We start from the raw sequence: 17,376 nt of genomic DNA, 5'->3' as shown, positions 1-17,376 counted from the left end.
ATGCCATTTATTTCAAATATATAAATGCACTTTTTAACATTTGTGACCAACACTGTGTAAGACCAATGTTTATGGCCTTACATCAACTTCTTAAGCAGGACCCATATACAGCAGAAGTGTTCTTATCACTTTTATTTTTGCCTTTTAGACTAATAGTATTCTAAAATAATTTTAGCCACCGTGAACCATACTTATGGAAAATATAAAAAGAATTCAGATTATTTCATTGTATTCTGTATTTTGTAATTCTACAGTAAAAAATAGTAAGTGAACTCATGACGTAATTTTCCCAAAACACAGCTTTTATTGTAGTAGACTAAATTAGATATACCTCTCTCTGTAAATATTTTGCATGCTCACTAAAAGTCTGGTCTTCTACATAGGCATAATGAACAAATATAAGCAAAATTATAATAGAAACTTATCCCTGAAACAAGTTAAATATTACCATCTTTGAAAAATAACACAGAAATAGTCTAAGGACTGTTGAAATATAAACAGTTTGAATTTTAAAGTCATTTATTCTGTTGAAAATATATTCCTGTTTTAAACAAAAAAAAAAAATCTAAGATTTATTTATTTATTAATGTTTGTTTATTTTTTGAGAGACAGACAGAGCACAAGTAGGGGAGGAGCAGAGGGAAAAGGAGACAGAATCTGAAGCAGGCTCCAGGTGGGGCTGGAACCCACAAATGACCTGAGCTGAAGTCTGATGCTTAACCGACTGAGCCACCCAGGCGCCCCTGAAAAGCTTAAGCAATATAGTAAATCATACTTACTTAGAACCAAAAAAAACCCAAACCAAAACACAACAAAAAAAACCAACAAACAAAAAACCAAAACATTGGTAGCAATGCAACTAAGGTCTAATGAACCCAGAAGTTCAGATAAAATTAGAAGTCTCTGTATCCTCTATAACAAAATATTTCCTTAATTCAGAAAAACACCCAAAAAACTAGCATCTAATTTAAGTATATAAAGCCAAAATATTCTTTTTGCCAGTGCTCTGTTGAAATCTGAATTAAAGACTTGATACCGATTATACTTCTGATAAGTAGGTCAGTGGACAATTATAACTTAATGACAATACCATGGTTCAAAATGGCATTCCATCAAAGTAAAACCTGTTAAACAGATACCAAAGTATACAGAAATAAAAATAAACCTCCACTGGTCAATCCAATCAAATTGGCTGCATAAATTTCACTTAAATGACTTAAAATGTATCTGAAACTACTAAAAGCTTATCTGGTTAAACTAAAGTACTACAACTTAGGGAAAACAAAGCAAAAACCTAGTTTAGTGGCAATGCCCTAGCTGATAAAATATTTTAGACAGACAGGGAGCTGCTTGAAAAAGGAGCAGAGAAGTTATCACCCACTCTCATTCTCCAAAGAGCACCCATACGAATTCCATACAGAACCAGTACATCAAGATTCAAGCAATTTCCAATTTAATTTATATTGTCTCTACCACTGTTTGTCCACTTTTTTTCCTTTTCATTACTACTGCCTTAAAGCCTTTTTTTTTTTAGCCCTTTTGATCCTAATCACCACCTTATAAAACTTTAATAACATAGACACCATGTATCCCTGTTTCTGTATTGTATGAATATCCATGCTTTATACATAATAAGATCTTTGCCACCAGGAACAAATTTTCACCAAGAATGTATGGCTAAACAATGAAAGGTTTACAATGCTAAAACTTTTTTTTAAGGGTAAGTAGTGACAAGAATTTTAGCACTTAGATATGTAGATTATTTCCAAAATAGTTTTAACACTCAACCACCTAGTTTTATTGAAATTAATTTTTCCTGAAGTAGGCACTGTTCTCGGCTACAGTCCTTGGCTTGCACAGTAGTGCTGGACCATAAAAATGACCATTCGTAGCAACCTTAATAATCAATGGGGAAAATGTTCTGTGACCTCCAAAAACCCATCAAAATATTAAAAACTCTTGTTAGAAATGTAAAGGAAAATGAAAACACTGTAAAAAAAAAAGGTATTTTAGTACACTGTTATTGAAAAACATTGGAAACACTGAGAATTAAAGCATTATTCCGTTGCAAAAAACTAATCAAGAGCAGTTTGAACAGTGCCTGCTTTTTTGCTAACTTAAGATACAAAGTAGGCTATACCATTGCAGATACTTAAGTTTGGATCTGCTTCTACCATTTTCTCATTTGTGCTTTCAATGTTGTAAAATCACTGTAATTTCCTTTAATGTGAAGTTTTTTACTATCACTTCCTCTGGGATATATTCAAGCTTTTCATCACAGCCTATTTCCCTATTTACATTGCTCCCCCCAGCAACCCCCCGCGAGCTTCCTCTAGCTGCATACTGAGGCTCTAAAGAAACAGCAGCATCAACCTTCCCATAAGTGATTTCTTCTACAACTCCATCTACGTTCAGTGCATATCTCACATCTAGCATGATCATTTTTCATTTCTTCACTGCTCTTTTATCTTTGGTGGCCAGTTATTTTGATGATCCACTTTTGGAAAATGTCACATGGGTGACAAGGAGACAGCACAACCACATGCTTTGCTGTCTAGGAGTGGACTGAATGACAGATATGCGGTAACCAGCCACTAGAGGGGTCTGAGTAAAGGTCACGGATGGACTGGTCACTAATGAGGAGGCACATCTGTTACATAATGACTTAGGGACAAAGAGCCAGCAGGGAAGTTTGTACTTCACGTGACTACCCATGGTATATACCATGGAACTGAAATGTGAACTGTGCTAATGGAGGACTGCCTTTACCTACTTGTTGACATTGGCCTGGGCAGGCTTAAAGCTGACTGCTGAGTAAAAGCCCATATAAACTGACATCAAATAATAAATCTTAAAGCACCCTAACTGCAAAACTAATGCATAATGAGTGCATGAGGTGGTTTTCAAATTGTCATCATTTGGCAGTCAACTTTAGAATGCATCTGAGAGTGACAGAGTTTTAGAAATAGAGATGGGATCTTTTCCCATAATTTGATACCACAAATTATCCAGCATGTTTGTTATGAATGATTTCCCCTCCTTCGATTTCGATTTGCTCATATAGCCACTTGCGGTCACAGCGGCATTCAGCTCCGCATTTGGTGGAACCACAGGCAGGACAAGCATAGAAACATCCTAAACAGTCTTCATCGAGGCAGTCACAGAGGTCCATTCCACTGAAAATCAGCAGGCCCTGGCTATCATAGACCTTACTCTTTGCTGGTATCACTTGTCTGTAAAAGAAAACACAAGATGAATGACACTTCACAAAGACATTATTTTTGAATAAATGAAAAAAAGGTAAAAAAAAAAAAAAAAATGGAAGCAAGTAAAATATTTTGAATTAGGGATGAGGTCCTGCAAAACTGGTACATAACTTACCAGACTCAAGCCTACTCTATAATTACTAGTAATGAACTGTGTGTGAGAAGAGACCTCGTTCTAAAGCGTTGAGACAAATCCAAAGAGCCTGAAAATGCCTCTAGAAGTCCATTTAAAAGTCAACTCAGTAAAGGAATGGACCAGAACTATTTCCAAAAAAATATTATTTCTGTGAAAAATATTTTCCCCTTCCCTTAACAACAACAACAACAACAACAACAACAACAACAACAACAAAGAATGGCTGCTTAATAATGGTACATTTTGTTGGTTACCAATCTCTATTACCCTATTGGTTTTTATACTGCAATTAATCTGTTTGTTCTTTAACGGACTCGAGCAAATCTGGCCTAAAAACACTTAAATGACTCATTGGAAAATCTTAACAGATGGAATAAATGGCATATGTAGAAAATAATTCTGAATGATTACACTAACATTTCTTTGTCAACCTGTGTTAGAAATGTTCAGTTTAAAAAGTCATATTCTAAACAATTTACTTTTGTCATTCGTTCTGTTGACTATACCATAACTGTTTCTATTTTAGACATGTAAAAAATAAAAAGCAACCTTGAATTTTCATAAGATTTACTTTTTAGCTGCCACCCATAGAAGGGTGATATACCAATTACATAATACCAATACTTTTCAAAAAACTGTTTTAAATATGTTTGAATTTTAGTTCTCATGCCAAAAATGTTAACCTGTTCACTTCATTGACACTTCCTTAGAAATAAATTTTTAGAGCTGAAAGGGACGCCTTCATTTTATATGCAGCCCTTGGAGATTCCTACTAATTGCAGATTATCCAGTTTAAAATATCTACCCAAAAAATTCAAAACTCCAGAGAAAGATGTGAAACAATAACAGAGAGCCGTAGCAAGCTAACAAAGGTCTTCAGGGAACACACAGCCTACCTGTCAGAACCAGCGGTTGCATTTTTTGTGAGCCTTCTTTTTTCTCTTTTACCAGTTTCTGGAGCAAATTCAGTTTGTTTTCCTGGGTTTGCAAATTGCAATGACCTCAAAGCTTTAGCAGTTCTTCCCTGAATAAAGGTAAACAAATTATCAACTCAAATCTTGACAACAGACCATGAATACATTAATATTTAACTTAATGTTAATCCTGATTATTCCTTAACCTGAAGGACAGTCTGGAATTCACAAAAAAGAAGAAAAAGGTTTTAGAACCCAAGTGCAATGAAATTTACACAGCCTTAGACAATATTCAAAGTTTAACTTTGGTTAACTTATTTGTAATATTTCCATTACCTAATTTTAGTCTCTGGCCTATTAGAAGGGGTGATAGGCCTGCTGAAAACTGCTATGGCTTCTGTCAATATGGGAGAAAAGGCAAAAAAAAAACCCTGCTGTACGACCCAATGGGATAAAACTGAGTTTCCTTGGCACCTGGCTGGCTTGGTTGGTGGAGCGAGCAACTATTGATTTCGGGTTGTGGGTTCAAGCCCACACTGGGTGTAGAGATTACTTTAAAAACGTAACAAAAAAGAAAAACAAAAACTGAGGCTCCTAATATGATCTTGAGTCCTTAAGAAAAGATTCTATTATTGTATACATAGTTAAAAGCAGAGAGATAATAATGGTTTCAAGTCCTGAAACAGTATTATCATCTTTTTAAAAAGCATTGGTAAAACAAAATTTTCATGGTTAAGGATTTAAGTTTGTTATCTGGGGAAAAAGCAGTTTATGTGATATATTACACAGAGCAACAAATAAATGGAATGGAGAAGACATCTATAGTGACAGGTGCAAGTACCTAGTATGAACTGCAAGGTAACACTGGGTCCTGGAGATATGCCTTTGAGGGGAGAACAAAAGGGAAGTACTACATATAATTTAAAATTTTAATTATCTTTTAATTTGGTTTATTAATATAATGAAAAGGGGGAAATTGAGAAAAACATCCCAGCAGCAAGAATTATAAATTGGTTATAAATAGAAATTTTGAGAAGTGCTCCTTTGATATACTTGTCTTTGTTCTACACCCAAAGATAGCTTTATGAAATCTCGGGGTTTTTTTTCTGATGTAGTTAAATAATCTGAATGTAGGTATGTGAATAAGGGAGAGTTATAAATATTTAGTATTTACAATGTAAAAATGTATGCTTTTTGACCATAGGGAGCACTAAAATTAGCTTGATCATATCAAGTAAGAATTCAGAGCTAAAAGCAAAAGATATCCAAAGAATAGTATTAACACCAAAGAAGAAAGAAAGGTTGAAGAAACAATTATTGGAAGTGATTTTTCTGGTGTTCGTTTTAAAGCAGTAATTTTCAAGGGGAATTCATTGTGCTATACAGATCCTCACTGGCTGGCATGTCCCATTGAGTTACTTTGGTATTAGAAAAGAAGCTAAGATAATAACTAGATCCTGGCTTTACCAGAATGTTCTAAAAGCCACTCCTGACATCTTAGCCCTAGGAGTTACAGCTTGAGTCTTGGGCATAGTATGTTATTTCTTTCTCAAGCCCGGTTTATCATCCAGTCTAGGTACATGGGAATATTTAGAAAATCATTTACTTTCACCTCCCCAACTTTAATTTACAATTAGTATCATAATAATATAAATGATTTCTTTATAGTTCAACAAAACCCCACATTGTAGAAGTAACACAGGAGACAAAAATGGCTGCCATACATACATCTGAATCAGGTTTTCTTCTCTGCCGATCTTCAGAATCAACATCCACGCTTCCATTGATTATCTGTGTACATTTTGGACAAAGCTTCCACCCAGGTACAAGCTGTCTTCCAAATTTTGCACTCAGAAAAGTGGCATCATCTAAGTCAATTACATGCAAATTTTTTTTGGCTAGTTTTTTGTGTATGTTAAATGGGTCACAACATGACTTCTGCAAATCCTCAAATCTGTCAATGTAAATTTTCGCATGATGGAAGCAAATGGTATTGTTCCCAGAAAGTGTCATTCCAGTTCTAAGTTGAAGTAAAAGCATATCATTTGATGACAGTTCTTGCAAAGTCTTGAAACCCGTGTGACGAGTATAGTAGGTTTTATGGCACTCATTCGTGGTACGGAGTTGGACTCCAACTGAACATGGATCCATCACTCTTGATTCTAGCAAATTTCCCTTGTTAGATTTTGTCTACAGATCTCTCTCAAGTAGGTCATGTGCTGATTGCCCTAGAGAAAAAAATGAAGAGTCAGATTTGTGCTGCAAACTTTTTATCTGGGAAACTGAAAAAGCATTTGCTGAAATTAACACCTATTTAAAAGAAAGAAACTCTTCATAAGTGAGGAATAGAATGGCATTTACCAAAAGCCTACAATAAACATCAGATATGCAGGACTTTTATGGAGAAAATTATGAAACAGACAAAAAAGTTATCCTAAATGAATGTAGAAATTAATCATGGGAACTCTGACCAAAGTATATAAATTCTCCAGGAATTTATCTATAAATTCAATACTATTCCAATAAAAATCCCAGTAGGTATTCCACTCATTCCACCTTGGAATTTAGCATTTGGTTTATTTGGAAGAGTAAAAATCCAAGACAGTCAAGATAGTCTTGAAGGAAAAGAAAGTAACATATTTATTTGCTATAAAGCTATTATAATTAAATCTGTGGTAGCAGTATAGTATAGACAAATAGATCCATGAAAAGATAAGGGTTTGGTGTGACATATGACACATGATTTTATATAATCAGTGTTATAGGGTATTACACCTTAATGGGGAAAATATTAAAAGATTAGGGATAACCAGATAACCACATGGAAATAGACTAAGATCTCTTTCTCACAATCAAAAATCAATTCCTGATGGGTTAAATAATCAAACAAGAAAAGAAAAACTATACAAATGTTTAAAAGAAAACATAGACAGGGTGCCCGGATGGCTCAGTGGGTTAAGTGTCCAGCTCTTGGTTTTGGCTCAGGTAATGCTTTCACAATCTTGGGACTCTCCCTCTCCCTCTGTCTTTCCCCTCCCCTCCCCCCCTCACGTTCCCTGTCTCTCTCAAAAATAAATAAGTAAACATTTAAAGCAAGCAAGCAAGCAAGCATAGAAGACTTTGTGACATTGGGAGAAGAATTTCTCAAACAAGAAAGCACATACCAAAGGAAAAGATGGATATATCTGATTATACATCAAAATTAAACATTTCCTTATAACTCTAAAGGAGGAAAAACAGCCACACTTGAAAGGTATGCTTTCAAGGTTAGGATTATTATCCCAAATATACAAAAAACAACAACATATCCTGACTTCTATAAATCAATTAGAAAATGACAAGGAACCCATTAGAAAACTAAAAAAATACAGATAGGCAATTCACAGAGGAAGAGAACAAAATAGCCAAGAAATGCATGCAAAGATGTACACCCTTCACTGCTGTCAAAAAAAAAAAAAAAAAAAAAAAGCAAATTAAATACCATTTCTCAAACATTTGCATGTCAAAATTTTAAAATCTGATAACCTGGTGCTGGTTAAATTGTGGCCAACTCTTACATGCTCCTTATACACTGGTAGAAATGTAAACTGCAATGGCTTTAGAGCATTTTTGGCAATTTCTGGCAAAATTAAAGAAGTTCACATCCCAGGACCTTGCACTTTCACCTCTAGATGTCAATGCCAGAAAAATCTATGTCCCACATGAGCACAAGGACTTTGTACATTACATATACAAGGACTTTGAGCATTTATTGTCTTTGACAGTAAAAAGTTGGAAAGAACCTAATTTTAAGAATGAGACACCGTGAGTTACTCAACAGGGACTCCTACAGGTCAGGTAAGATGACTAACCTACAGGAATTCTATGAATCAACATAGATAAATCTCAAGGACAATCTTAGGTGAAAAAGTTGTAAAAGGACACATACCATTTATTTAAAATTTTAAACACACACAAGAGTGTACATGGTTTATGAATAAAAATATGAATCATGATAAAATATATGTATCAGATTAAGAAATGCCAAATTTGGGGCACTTAGGTGGCTCAGTGGGTTAAACAACCTGCGACTCTTGATTTCAGCTAAGGTCTTGATCCAAAGTTCATGAGATGGAGCCCCACATTGGGCTCTGTGCTGATAGGGCAGAGCCTGCTTGGGATTCTCCCTCCTCCTCTCTCTCTGCCCTTCCCCTGGGCACACGTCCAAATGTGCGGGCTTTCTCTAAGTATAAAGAATGAAAAAAAAAAAAAAAAGAGAAATACAAATTTGTGGTATACATACTTCTAAGGAGGAAGGAACCTTTTTAAAGATATTTATGGAATATAAAACTTGGTGGCATGTACACACATGCTTCATTTTCTGTACTATTTGAAAATTTCATAAATATTTTTCAAAGCAAATACAAAACCTTAGTTGAATTCTTAAGAAAAAATTCAACAAATACAAGTCACTAGGAAAAATATATGTGAGGGGCGCCTGGGTGGCTTAGTCAATGGGGCATCTGACTTCAGCCTGGGTCATGATCTCAAAGTTGGTGAGTTGGAGTCCTGCACTGGGGTCTGTGCTGACAGTGGAGACTGCTTCGGATCCTCTCTCTCCCTCTCTCTCTCTGCCCCTCTCCAGCTTGTGCACTCTTTTTCTCTCTCAAAAATAAATAATATTAAAAAAAGTAAAAACATTAAAAAATATATATGTGAATCACTGAAATCTGGATGGTGGCAGAGTGCTGAAAAATCTAGGATCCTGCAGTTTTGCCAGTGCTTTTATAAATTTTGCTCAAAAAAAAAAAAAATCGTTAGAAAGCTTACTTTGCCATGTTTTCTGTAGAGAAAAACCATATACAAAGAAACCATATGCAAAGAAAACACCATATACACAGATGACTCTGGTCTCATGTTAACAAAAAATGGTGACTCTGCATCTGTTTTCAGTTAAAATACTAAATTTAAAAAGTTAAAAAATAGAATACAATTTAAAGTTCAAAATGTCACTGAACATTTTAATTTATGATGTTTTTAAAAGCTAGTTAAGGTGGAGCATGTTTATATATTTTTTATTCTATTTTAACCAACTTTTAAAATTTAACTTCCAAGTAATGGTACCTATTATATCAGAAAAAATGGCTTGTATTATACAAGCAGATTTCTTTTAACAGAAATGTGGATTAAAATAAATTAAGGAGTGGAAAAGAGGAAGCCAGAGATATGATTATAAAACTACAAACTATGCTGTACTGTACTTTAAGAGATATGGGACACAAATCTGGCTCTGAACTTTCTTAACAGTCAACACAAAGAAAAAAACTTGACCCATACATTATGGAAACTGCTATTGTTTAATGTTTTATTAATGCTCGATTCTTTATATTTGTAGGTACTATACCCAATCTGTAGCCACTAATCTGTGATTTTTCGAACATAAAATTATTTCTTAGCATTCAAACACTTGCATCACCCTAACCGTATTTAACAGGAAAAGCATCCTGTGACTTAGAAAATTCATTTTGGAAATTCTGTCTACAGAAGTAATACATTTTTACCCACTAGGAAATTCTTTTCCTTGGCTACTGGGGCATCTGTTCCTTTACTTTCCTTTTATCTTGTCTAAATTACGACATGGTTCACTAGAGTTTATTAGCAAGACTGCCAGTTGTGCCAGCGTACTTATTTCTAAATGATCTCTCTCGGAAACTTGGAAATATGATTAACTCATATTAAACCACTTTTTAATGTTTATTATTCATTTTGAGAGAGAGAGAGAGCATGCACAAGCAGGGCAGGAGGAGGGAGGAGAGAGAGAGAGAGAGAGAGAGAGAGAGAGAGAGAGAGAGGAAATAAATCTGAAGCAGGCTCCATGCTGCCAGCGCAGAGCCTGACATGGGGCTCAAACTCACCAACCATGAGACCATGATCTGAGCCAAACAAAGTAGGATGCTTAACCCACCGAGTGACCCAGGCAGCCCCACCTTTTTCTAAGTATTTGCTTGGAAATTCCACAATACCATAAATTCTTTTATTAATCTTAAACTACTATGAACCTGAACTCTTAGTTGGAAAGCATAGACTTAAATGTGTTTTTAATTCAATGTAGCCATGACCCTCTCAGTCCTTGAAAACATCCTCTACTGGTAAACAGGTGCTCCCAACTATTTTGAGCTTTTGGCACACTTTTGAGTACTATAATTTTTGGAGGAACACTTGCAGGAATTACACTGCTGTGCAATACCATTTTCTAAGCAGCTATCCCTCTGGTGTCACTGTTAGGGTAGATTTACTATTAGACTGGCCAATTAAACATGAATTCTAGATAATGTACATGTATTTTAAGTATATCCCAAATATTGCTAAAAAGTAATTTGTTGTTTGTCTGAAATTCAAATTTAACTGGGCATGCTGTATTTTTATTTGTTAAATTTGGCAACCTCATTTTTTGTATATTCCTGAAAGTAGAAATGTTTCTTTGGTACCAGCTTCACATTATGCACCACTTCTCACTTGTTGCTAAAAGAAAGCTGAACTTCCCATGAACAAATTATAGGACATGCTCAGTTTAAAATTAAAACGTCCTATCAGATAGAAGATAAACTGCAAGTCACGGTAAAAAAATAAATTTTACACACTGATTAAAACTCAATGGCACAACTGTACACTCATTTAAAACTGTCATGGTAGGGGCACCTGGGTGACTCAGTTGGTTAGGTGTCCAACTTTGGCTCAGGTCATGATCTCATGGTTCATGAGTTTGAGCCCCACGTTGGGCTCTGTGCTGACAGCTCAGAGTCTGGAGGCTGCTTTGGATTCTGTGTCTCCCTCTCTCTCTGCCCCTCCCCTGCTCATGCTGTCTCTCTCTCTCTCAAAAAAATAAACATTAAAAAAAAAAATTAAAACTGTCAAGGTAAAAGTGTATACACCTGTGTCAGTAAAGTTTTACTGCTTGAAGTCTTACATAAGTTACCTTCCTGATCTACAATTAGGCAGTTTTTTCATGTATTGCTAAAGAAAAGTCAGGCTAACTCAAGGAGCACAAAATTTCGGCCGTGACCTTAAGTGGTTATTGCCTGTCTTCTAAAAATTACAGCCTCTAGCTGCTCCTCCCCTGTTGTAGTATCTGATGTCTTTATTTCTGTCTTTCCTCCCTAAGCTAAAGTTCTGCTGTACAGCTCTTTGCATCTATTTCCCAGCAACTGTTTCTTTTGCTCGTTTTGGTCTATGTTCTGGCAATGTGGCCCACAAATCATATTTATTCTTTTCTTCCAGTGACAGTCCAGTAGCTCCATGTTGCTCCCTTTACCTACAGCATGATGTAATGTTCTCCAGTAACGATTAATCGAACACCTTCCTTAATTAACATAGTCAGGAATGCACTACTATTTACTGTCTACGAACCGTACTGGCATCAGCTGGGAACGTATTAGAAAAGAGGAATCTCAGTAAGGACCCTAGACCTACTGAATCAGAATCTATACTAAAACAAACAAACAAAACAAAACAACAAAAGACCCCCAGGTGACATGTAAGCATACTACTTTGAGATCCAGATCCACTGCTTCAGGTAATTCAATTAAGAGAATATTAACCAAGCATCTTCCATATTTATAAAGCATATTAAAAAAAAAAAAAAAGGAAGATACACACCCAAACATGAACTTATCTTTCAGGAAGTCTAACATTTAGGGAAGACTATGAGGGGAGTGGAGTCATAAATTTGATAAAACCGATATATATATGAGAAATATGTGCATTATTGAAAGCACAGAGATCAGGGTTTTCACATTCTGTGTCTTCCACTGCCTTTCAGCTATTTTTCAACTGACAACTGTAGATAATGGATAATGGATAGCAATGCAAATCCAATTCTTGTCTATAGTCTTGTAAATTCTGTCTAATGGTGGCTCAATGGACTGCTTGGCCCACTGTGGAAGACCGTTTGCCTCCATTTGCTCATTTCAATAGTCCTGATGAATAAATATGTCTGTTCTTTTGTCATTGGAATTGGTTACAACATAGTTCCCTCATTAATAAGGTAAACAAAAATCATGTGTTTATAATTTTATATCTGTGTAACAGTCATGATTTTACTTCCACCCCCTTTTTTGGTGGAAAATTCTTTTAAACGTAGTGAGAGATTAATTACCTCCAATCATTTTAAACAGTAAATCTACTATGCCTCTTGAAAGGAAAAAAAAAGTCTTGCTTTTATTTTTCACTTTAATTTTTTTAAACTTTATTTTGAGAGAGAGAGAGAGAACACAACTGGGGGAGGGGCAGAGAGAGGGAGAGACAGAATTCCAAGTAGGCTCCTCACCATTAGTGCAGAGCCCAGTGCGGGGCTCAAACCCATGAACGGTGAGATCATGACCTGAGCCGAAATCAAGAGTCTGATGCTTAACTGACTGAGCCACCTAGGTGCCCCATAAAGTCCTGTTTTTAATCGGATAAGATGAAAACCAAAAACAAACAAAAAACCTTAAATGTGTTCATTTAGGCCTGATTAATTCAGTTCTTTTCCCCTACCTTTTGGTAAGATTTCACTCTGATACAAATGAGATACAGGTCTTCAAATACTTTTAAAATGTACTTTGTGATGTAGGATTTACAAATACTAACAGTTAATTCCTGAAGGATCAATGGGTCTCCTAAGGCCTTCCTGTAGAGAGGTTTGGATGAATTTTATTTGTACACTCATTTTCCATTTCAAATAGCCTTTTGAGAAGTTGAATTTTACCTGAGGCCTGTGTTTCTGGTTCTTCAAGAGTCATGGTTAAGGAAATCCTCCCACTACTCTCTTTATGGCTTCTATAAGACTCTGAGGATACCCCCTTGTCTACCTGAGACTAGGACAAAGGTCGTCCAAACTCCCAATCTTTGCCTCATTTACAAATTTGTGAATCTTAACTGCATGTTAAAACTGACCATTCAGAACAAAAATGTTTGTTAGTCATATTTTAAGTTTCTCTTCTTCCCCCAGGTCCCTGAACTTTGGATCAATGAGATCTGTTGTAGCATCAGTTTACTCCTCCCTGGAGATGCTGGTAGATCTTTTGGTCGAAGAATTCTCTCTACTGCAATAGTTCCTTTTCCCCTATTGTCATACCTTTCAAATAAAGTCTCTCCTTACTAACTCTGGATTTTTTTTTATTTGAAAAATCCCCAAAAACTTTTTGCATTTTGGACTTTCTGTTGCTTTAGGGTTGCCAACACTTTATTCAGTGCCTAAATATAGTATGTTTTGTGATTCTAAAATTAACATTTAATATTCTTACAGCAATACTAGAAGAGTCAAGAAACAATGAAATAAGTGTAGAACAGATTAGACCCCTTCTACTACCTTAGGTAGTAAACAAAATTATTTTCTCCTTGTATTATCATATGATTTGAACACTGCAAGCTCAAGAAACAAGGTTTTTTTTCTTAAATTGAGGTATAATTTACATATAACATTATTGGTTTCAGGTGTACAAGGTAAAGATCTGATATTTTGCACATATTGTGAAAGATCACCACAGTAAGTCTAGTTAACATCTATCACCACACACTTACGCTTTTTTTCTTGTAAGAACTTTTAAGATTTACTTCCTAAGCAACTTTCCAATATGCAATACAGTGTTGTTAACTATAGTCACCATGCCGTACATCACATCCCCATTACTTATTTATTTATTTTATACCTGGAAGTTTGTACCTTTTGACCCCCTTCTCCCATTTTGCTGACCCCCTACCTCTGGCAACAACCAATCTATTCTGTTTATCTATGAGTTGATTTTTAAAAAAGATTTATTTAAAATTTATACATATATATATATTTAGATTCTATGGAATAAGCTTTTAAGCATTATCACTTGCTATCCATTACAAAACTCTACAATAGGCAGGTTAAACACAGCTGAGTGAGCTCATACAAGGAAATGACTCCAGCAAGCTTTCCTGAGTCTTAAGACTCAGCCCCAATAAAAAAAAAGATAAAGAGAAGTTAAAACCAAAATATAGTCAAAGTATCACTTAAAATATTTGGTGCCTGTAGTTACTAAGTGTGAGGTATAGCACCAAGCACAAACATCATCTTGTTAATCTTTACAACAGTGAGATAAATACTATCATCCCCATTTACAGGTGAAGAAACTGAGGCTTAGAGCTCCAGTTACCAAGCCTAGCACAGAGCCTGTTATAACATTCAAGTTCTTGCTGAATGAATAAAACCAAAAAAACCCCACAAAAATTAATTTTACTTTTATATGAAGAATCTCTCTTAATTAGGTCCTAATGATTTATTCTAGGTTTATCTAACATATTCCCCTCAGATTTTCTTATTGCTTTGTCTAGTATAGTTTCAGATCATTTTTGGAACAATTTAGCAAACCTTCAGGCTTCTAAACCCCATTCGCAATTTGTCTCTAGTCTTCTAGCCCTTAAAGGCCAAAGAAAACTGAAGTGGGATTTCAGCAATGGAGAGACTGCTTCTAGACCAAGAAGAGTAAATAAAGCTCTTGGTTCTACCTGATTCTGGATGTGGCCCAAATTGTCAAAAAATACTTAACACTCCAGTTGTTGAGTAGGTGATTGTGAAACTGAACTCTGAATCATTCTGTTGAAAATACTTTCATCTCTTCCTAGAGGATAAGAGTCTGGACTCTCTAGCATGGAATTACTTGTTCAAATGCCACATACTCCAGGCCAAACGACACTGCCTGCAAAGTTCTTTTACACTTTATGACTCTTGCTTGGAAAGCCAATGGCCCTTTCTGTGCCAGGCAATGCTAACTTATCCTTCAGGGCAGTACCAGTGTCTAAACCTATCTGGTGTGCCTTACCCAAGTACTATTATTATAGGTCCTTCTTCCTCTGTGTCTGCAGAGCAATCTCATGGTGCAAGAAAACTTTTTCTCTATTCTCAGCTGTTGGAAGGCAGGAGCATTATGGTTTTATTTTCTGCATCACCCAAGGGCAAAAGAGGAACATCAGGGACTTCCCTTTTCATAGCACTCATCACAGGGTTTTGTTTTTTTTTTTTTTTTTGATGTTGTTAGTTTTTCAATAATATATTAAGCTCTGTGAGGACAAGGAATGAACCAGTTCCTGTTTACAGTTGTAGCTTCTTTAGCATAATACTGGCACTAAGTAATCACTTAACGTCTTTTGAATACATGTTCCATGTTCAGAAACTGTCACATGTCACATCAAGAAGGATGGATCTCTCCAAATCAGGGTGACTAGGTCCCCAGGATGCTGCAATTATTCCCACTCCAACAGCATGATGGTCACATGCATAACGCCCCTAGGTGACAGCCATATCATGTGTCAAGCTACCAAATACATCCAATGAACACTTCCTATGTTCATGCTACTGGGATGGAAAAATGAATACTGATCGGCCTCCAGCCTCAATCAGCTAGGGCTGGGAGGATGCTCATTAAAAAATGAAAACGAACAGGCAGCGATACAGGATGTGGACGAGATTCAGGGCCATAATATCCCTCATGTACATAGTATAAGCCTAAATCATAGCTTTGAGGGCTCCAGGTCTCCCGAAAAGGGGCGACAACCCGCGGAGGAGACAGAAGCGCCGGAAACTATGCTGGGCCCTGACACAAGGGGCCGCAGAAGAACTGGGGGAGTCGGAGCCACAGCAGCATAGCCGGCTGCAGGAGGCCCAAGCCGGAAGCTGAAATCCCTTTCATGTGTCGGGGCCTCCTCTCCCACCTCTCCTTAGGGACTTCCGTGAACCGGCCCGGGCCCCCCTCCCACCCAAGGACCCGTCTCCTCACTCCCGCCCTTCCCAGAGCCTCCCCCGGGCCCCTTCCACCTTAGCTCGAGCTCTCCCCGGCCGAGGTTGGGCTGCACCCGCTTTCACGTAGAGCCGACTTGGCGGCCAGCTCTTCCTCTCTTCCCCGTCCTACCACTGAGAGGACGGCTGGCAAGGGCTAGAGAGGCTCAGCGCTACCATAAAGCGACGCCCGATAGAAGCCTAGAGCGGATCCGAGCCTGGCCCGCCTCCTGCGCGGAATGGGCTGGGCGGTGTTAATTGGCGGAATATGCAAGGTGAGGCAATGGTTGCTTCAGGAGTCCTCTCGGTTTTGCGTTTGTTTTGTGAGGTTAGGGAATTGGGAGCTCCCTGGGGCTATTTCTTGGGAGATACAGGTTCGGCTGACTTGGATTGTATTCGCAAATTCCTATGCCTGTGTGTGAGGCCAAATTTTTGCACCCCATTCCTCCTAATCCCTGGAGAAGTGAATGAGTTACAAGAACGTCACGAACAGACCCTTTATTTATAGTCTCACGTTTTGTGTGATTTTTGTTAAAACGAAATATATTGCAAAATGCATCTTTTTAAATTACAAACAATAGAAATAGCTATGTTTATTACTTGGAGTAAAATGTAGGCTCCAGGAAGATGCTTGTAAATTTTCTGAGGGAAGAAAACAGTTTATTTCTTGTATCCCTATTGTCTGCCACAGTTTAGGCGCTCAGTTTTTGGAGTGGGTATTATTCATCTAGAATCTTTGAGAGATTGTGATCCCTTAGACTGAAGACTCAGCCTTCAACCTTTTTCAGGTGGGGATAGAAGGGAGGAAAGCACCCAAACTATTGTTTTTTTGACCACCCAAGTGAAAAATGTGAGACTGGGGAAAAAAGATAAGGTCCACCAAGGCCCCAGCTTGTTTGTGATACAAAACACACCTACTGTAAATTGTTTTCTGCAGTGAGCCTATGGCCCTTCCTACCACTTTTTTTTTTTTTTTTTTTCCTGCTCTGCAACCAGGCTGGGTCAATCTTAGAACTAGGGAATGGGAGAAAGGCAAAAAGCAAGAGATAATCCCCTCAGCTGTGTCTGCAAGAGGTCGCATTCGATAGTTCTTTTGTTACTTTGTGTTTGGTGCTTTGCTAAGGAATAATGAGACAAAAAGAATAAAATTTATCTCTACTTTGAAAGAACTCACAGCCTAGTGACAGAGGAGTAAACAGTTAATCACAGTGTGGTGTGATAAATACCATGATAGAAACACAAGGATATGAACAGGATATAATGAGATACATGAAAGCAGGGGCATTCAGTAGGGAGATT

General features: G+C 36.9%; 1 protein-coding gene across 1 annotated transcript; it reads right to left on the bottom strand.

The window, feature by feature from the left end:
* Positions 1 to 680: 680 nt before the first annotated feature.
* On the bottom strand, positions 681 to 16,198 carry LOC122200474 (ADP ribosylation factor like GTPase 14 effector protein). Its single transcript, XM_042906093.1, has 4 exons — positions 16,117 to 16,198; positions 6,045 to 6,544; positions 4,299 to 4,426; positions 681 to 3,233 (listed from the first exon to the last, which is right to left on the bottom strand). The coding sequence occupies exons 2-4, from the start codon at positions 6,465 to 6,467 to the stop codon at positions 3,005 to 3,007; spliced, it is 780 nt and encodes a 259-aa protein (XP_042762027.1). The 5' UTR covers positions 6,468 to 6,544; positions 16,117 to 16,198; the 3' UTR covers positions 681 to 3,004.
* Positions 16,199 to 17,376: the final 1,178 nt, after the last annotated feature.

The sequence above is a fragment of the Panthera leo genome, chromosome D1, assembly GCF_018350215.1.
Source record: "Panthera leo isolate Ple1 chromosome D1, P.leo_Ple1_pat1.1, whole genome shotgun sequence".
Taxonomy (NCBI): Eukaryota; Metazoa; Chordata; class Mammalia; order Carnivora; family Felidae; genus Panthera; species Panthera leo.
The sequence above is the reverse complement of the archived record's forward strand: the minus strand, read 5'-3'. Positions and strand labels throughout refer to the sequence as shown.

Coding starts and splice junctions, on each gene's coding strand:
- LOC122200474 (XM_042906093.1), bottom strand. CDS start 6,467: ATGGATCCATGTTCAGTTGGAGTCCAACTCCGTACCACGAATGAGTGC. Junction 4,427..6,044: donor GAAGAAAACCTGATTCAGAT/GTATGTATGGCA, acceptor ACCTTTATTCAG/GGAAGAACTGCTAAAGCTTT. Junction 3,234..4,298: donor GCAACCGCTGGTTCTGACAG/GTAGGCTGTGTG, acceptor TTTCTTTTACAG/ACAAGTGATACCAGCAAAGA.